At 43.9% G+C, this 5553-nt stretch overlaps 1 protein-coding gene across 1 annotated transcript; it reads right to left on the bottom strand.

Annotated features, from left to right (window-relative positions):
• Nucleotides 1-1088: 1088 nt before the first annotated feature.
• Nucleotides 1089-1938, bottom strand: LOC139785445 (uncharacterized). The gene is made up of 2 exons (XM_071724598.1): nt 1892-1938; nt 1089-1799 (listed from the first exon to the last, which is right to left on the bottom strand). The coding sequence occupies exons 1-2, from the start codon at nt 1936-1938 to the stop codon at nt 1226-1228; spliced, it is 621 nt and encodes a 206-aa protein (XP_071580699.1). The 3' UTR covers nt 1089-1225.
• Between the last annotated feature and the right edge of the window lie 3615 nt (nt 1939-5553).

Raw genomic sequence — 5553 nt, 5'->3', positions numbered from 1 at the left:
TATGTGGGAAAAAGGAAATAAAACATTTTATATATACATATATATAGTTTATTTATAAAATCATAATTTTTTCTGGTGTCGCGACCACCAGTTAAATATTTTTAATACATTTTGTAATGCGCAATTCTTAACATGTTTTTCACATCTTATAGTATTAGCAACATCTAGATTATTTAAAGATTCGATATCTTCGTAATCGGCATCCAAAGTCTCAATGTTTAGATTTTTTCTCGCTTTATTCTCAAGTAGATCCACCAGCCATTCTCGTTTCTGGCATCCCTTGACGTACACAAGAGTCGATATCTCGTCGCCCTCTCCAAGCACGGCCGATGTAATTAGATGTTTCGCCATGCTGTATGGCACGTTTCCGTTCTCCCATCGTAGTCCATGGTGATTTGCAATCAACCAAGAAGCGCATGACTTGTCGGATTTCATGAGGAGACTCCATGGCATGGGACATGTAAAAATGTAATGCGCCAAAACGGTCCCGTTTCTCAGAACCGCCACCTCCTTTACGACAAATTTCATTCCGACGGTGAATCCTTGCAGATCGACAAACGTTGGCACGATCATAACGAAACGACGGAGCAATCTGTATCTTATCGCGGTACATCAGTGTATCTTATATCGCAATACCCGCTGATATTGCAATTTACATGATTTTGCGCACTACGTTCGACAATGGACAGTATTCGATTACGCGATCATGCAAGATGAGACAATAGGCGGTAGTATTTGCCGGTACATTCTCTTTGCAGTCAAATTCTATTCGCACATCCACGGTGGCGCTCTTGACAGATTCGTTTTGTCGCGAGTAATCGATGATAACAAAAGGTCCTTTTGTCAGGAATGTAACCACGGTGCAAAGCGTATCGAAGCAGTCGTATCCGTAATAAGCTTTACGAAAACGCGCATACATATCGAAAAGGACGGGCTTGGAAAAATTCCCCGTTCGCGCACGTCTTCTCGCTCCCGTCACCCATTATAGTTAGATCATTTTTATATTATTTTAAGTGATTTATTTATTGGAAATAAGAGGAAGAATATTTAATAATTTATATGAGACAGATGAGAAAAACGTTTAATGATCGCGCGACGAGTGCGGCACGCGCATTCTTATCGAGAGTTACCGCTCTGTAATTCTAAACCGCTGACGGTGGACAAGGGAACGGTAGACAGAAGGAAAGATAATTTTAGATACAGTGATATGCATTTTAATATACATTTATTTCTCATGTAATGCATCGTGTATAATATTATCTGCAGCATACGCCAACAGTTCACAATCAATAATTGAATTTTTATCATAAAATTCATGCAAGATTCTAACTGCAATACATTTATTGGTGATACAATTTTGGCGTAAAATGGTTACAAATTGTTTAAATTTTTCACTTACGCCATGAACATTTTGGCATAGTTGAAAATACACATTCTCGACGCAATGTTCTAGTTCGAACAGGAAGAGTACGGTTGACGGTTTCATGTACAAGCTGGTGTCGCACGATGTCAATTTTACAATATCTGCGTCACGTATTTTAACGAGTTCCAGATCTCGAAACGCTAGCGATGATGGCGCTGGTGACTGCACGAGTCGCTGAATATCTGCACGTTTTTCGATGAATGTCACCCACGTTGCATGAGGCAGAATTATCCGATTGCCTCGGTTATCACCAATAAGTATATACACAGAGGACATAGGTCCCACGTTGATTCCAACATCCAAAAATTTATACGCTGTCGATGTCAATGCAAATCTCCTTCCCAAAATACGAGGCGTATAACGGGGTTTATCAAAACTGAAAAAATACAATTATGTTTATAAAAGTTTTTTTTTGCACAAGTATATACGAAAATTAGCAGTACTTACTCATTGTGCTGTTTCTCGCACGTTTCATCCTGAATCGGAACGTAGTAGTTCACACCGTGAGTGTTCATCGTATCTGGAGGCTGTTTGTGACGTATCAAACTCTTGACTGCGCGCGCTAGAATCCTCGTAGACTATTTATACATACAAAAATGTGAATCTTGCAAATAGCGCCAATGTACGGCTGGTGCATGGTGACCACCACCACCACAATCCACATATATGTTAAATGTGATATCTTTGTCAAGAACATTCGTAATGAGATCACCTCATCGGGCAATAGCATCAAATATGATTTTTTTTTTTTCAAGACGTGTTTTACGTGTCTCGCGATGATTTCATCGAACACATGCAAAACTGCAAGTTTTGCAATTTCGCATAAGTCAATGGCGCAATATCGTTTTCAAAAACATGTCGCGACGTGTCTCGATGATTTCATCGAACACGTGCAAAACTGCAAATTTTGCAAATAGCGCCGATGTACGGCTGCTGCATTGATACAGATCAAATCACCGAAAGTCAATGGCGCGATATCGTTTTCAAGAACATACGTGTCCCGCAATGATTTCATCACACACGTGTAAAACTGCAAATTTTGCATTTTTTTTTCGGAAGGCGCAAATGTACGGATGCTGAGATCACGGTGAAATTAGATATGATAAAAAAGCAAACGATGCATCATTAGTAGAATATAAAATGACAAATCTGGGACATACGCTCAGTAGTCGAGAATTGGAAGTCGTGAGTACAATAAAGTGTGTCAGGAAGAGGATCGTGTAATAAAATGTGTTTTGTAGAAATACCGCGAGAAATTAAATTGAAGAGAGCGGTGATAAATGTGCGATCAATGGATAATGCATGTTTTGCATGGTCAGTGGCGGCTGCTCTGCATCCAGCCCATAGAAATGCAGAACGGGAATCGTCGTATCCTCATTACAAGTCGGTGCTAAATCTTACAGACATTGAGTTTCCAATGACGATGGATCAAATTAAACAGTTTGAAAATCACAACGATATATCAATCAACGTCTTCAGCATCGAGAAAAAAAACAAGGAACTTGCTATCCTGCCAATACGGGTTACTGGTCGAAAGATGGACAGACATGTAAATCTGCTGTACGTGCAGGACCCACGAGACAACAATGGTGGGCATTTTGCGTGGATCAAGAACCTATCCCGCCTCGTGAGCTCGCAAATCAACAGGCACCGTGGTCAGAAATACTTTTGCGATCGGTGAGTATACATTCTAATAAATAATAAAAAATAATTTTTACGTAAAAAAAATATATAAAAAATTTCATTATTTACAGATGTTTGCACTATTTCTACACGAGCGAGAAATTGGAAGCCCACACTGTCGACTGTCAGGAGATGAACGACTGCGCGATCAAGTTACCGAGCGATAACGACAAGTGGCTGGCCTTTAAGAATCACAGCAGGCGTGCATAAGATCCAAACAACACAAGGTGTATACCGAAACGAAAATAGCTCTAAGTCCGAACAATGATAAGCGATACATTATACCCGGTTCTACCGAGACGCTGCCATGGGGGCATTATAAAATACCATCGTAAATATATATTGTAATTACATTTAGATATTTATGAAAATAAATGACTCATTTGTATGTATAATATGTTTTTATATTGTAATACATTTTTACAATACATTATTCTTGTGTATCCATGAATCGTGTGAATTATCAATGTATATATGTATATATGTAATGTATGTAGTAGTATAACATATAAATGTTTGAATGTATGTATGTAATGTAACGTATGTATTATATTAATGGAAGGAATATTAATAAAGATATTCTACATATGTGTATTTCATATTTTTTATTATATACTTTATATGTATTACATATTTCAAACACTTTACACGTCGAGCAATCGCAGACGATCCACCAGCTCGTTGGGGTCATCCCAGTGCACGTAGTCGATCTTATTGTCGGTTAGCGTCATCGCGCGAGGCGCGAATAATCCTTTTCCGGATTTTTTCTTCTTGGATTCGGTCGATATCAACGGTGAGATTACCCACTGATACTTGTATCCCCTGTTGCCCTGTACTCGCTCGCAAGGACCATGCTTGAATTTATGAGCACTCGTTGCACTATTTTTTAGATCACGTCACATTCTTCGATGGAGCACTTGCACGTGACTCGATCACACGCTGAACAATATCGTTTGCAATGTTGAACGCAATAGTGCGTAAGCATAAAACGATGAAGACTGAAGAAGGGGGCATTAAAGCGATTAAGTTCCCAATTATTAACATTATCATCATCATCATGATGCAACCCGATTTCCCTCGGTCTCGCCGGCCGAAGGGGCGCGGCTGCAAATTAACCGTCTAATGACCAGACGATAGCTCGAGGAGGACAACAGTGTCAAATCTCTTACCGTAACTTCCGTATCCGGGATCTTTATCGATACTTTTTGTTTGGGCGCCAGGTGCAATTATAGACGCGCACCACATCTCGACAATGTTCGTTCTTACGACCTCGGCGCGAGCTCAGGGCGCAGTTCCGTGATACGAGGGTGACGGTGGAGAGGGGACGTAACGCAATCAACACTGCAACGCAATAAATCAACGCAATAAATTGCAATAATGAACAGTAAATATATTTCACAACGAAACAGGCAAATCATATCGGGAATCTCAGGCCAGATATCGCCCGGATGGCAGGTAACGATGCGGCAGTCGAGCCGGCGGTCGAAGCACGCACGGGGCGCGTGGTATCCACGCCCGCGAGACTCTCCTCGCGAACGAGCACGCCGGCACTCGTCCGGACACGCGGCACCCGGGTCCGCGGATCTCTTAAGCGAGCTCGACAATCCCGACTCGTATAAACGCGGCTCCGCGATATCGTCAATTCGCCAGCCACAATCCCCAGATTCCGAACATACAACGGTTCTCACACGTACGGCAGAAGGCCCGAGACGCGAACTCACAAACACGCAACGCTATCCGATACGCTCGCGAAATTCCTTCGCGAGCTAACGCGACGGCACCGGCCCACACGCGTGACGCAAAACTTCCGCGAAGCCCGCGGTGCAACGCACAATGCCCGACGCAATATCTCTCGAAACGTGCGGCATTCCTCCGCGCACGAGGAGCACCGGTACTCACAAATACGCAACACTAAACGCCGTATCGGCCGGAACGCGCCGCCCGCGGCACGTCCCTGCTCACGATTCACGAAATACACAATACACCGACCGCGAATTGACTGTCGATCACGCGAGCCTTCGAGGAGGGCTCTTAACAAGTTCTCTGGCGACGATCTCGGCCGGCCACGCGCCCGCGGTTCCGGCTAATAGCCGCGATCAGCTGACCGGCGCCCACGCAACGGGAGCCGGTATCTACAGGCAACAGTTAATCAGGCCGATTCACACGGTAATCGAATCGGTATTGACATTTACTGGCGCCTGGTCGCGACCGAGGTCGAGCCCTTAATTACGTGGTGGCACCGGAGTGGAGATCTTACACAATTGCTGCTCGCTGCGGCTCGGCGGCGTCGGGGCGCTCGTCCTGGGATGGCTCCTCGTCAACGGCTGATTCGACAGTGTGGAGCGGTCGGCTCGGCGGAACTACGTTGGGCCCCCGCGCGCCCTCACGCTCGCGGTCCTTCCGCCCCGCCGATTGGTTGTGTGTGTGTCGCTTTGCTCGCGACGCTA

Source organism: Temnothorax nylanderi, unplaced genomic scaffold (assembly GCF_030848795.1).
Source record: "Temnothorax nylanderi isolate EJ_2023f unplaced genomic scaffold, tnyl_v1.0 TNYL_tig0802_pilon, whole genome shotgun sequence".
In the NCBI taxonomy this organism is placed as follows: Eukaryota; Metazoa; Arthropoda; class Insecta; order Hymenoptera; family Formicidae; genus Temnothorax; species Temnothorax nylanderi.
This window is presented reverse-complemented; position numbering and strand designations above follow the sequence as displayed.

What these genes read in the sequence shown, in the direction of transcription:
- LOC139785445 (XM_071724598.1), bottom strand. Translation starts at nt 1,938, where the DNA reads ATGAACACTCACGGTGTGAACTACTACGTTCCGATTCAGGATGAAAC. An exon ending in GTTCCGATTCAGGATGAAAC is followed by an intron (nt 1,800 to 1,891) that starts GTGCGAGAAACA and finishes GTATTTTTTCAG; the next exon opens with TTTTGATAAACCCCGTTATA.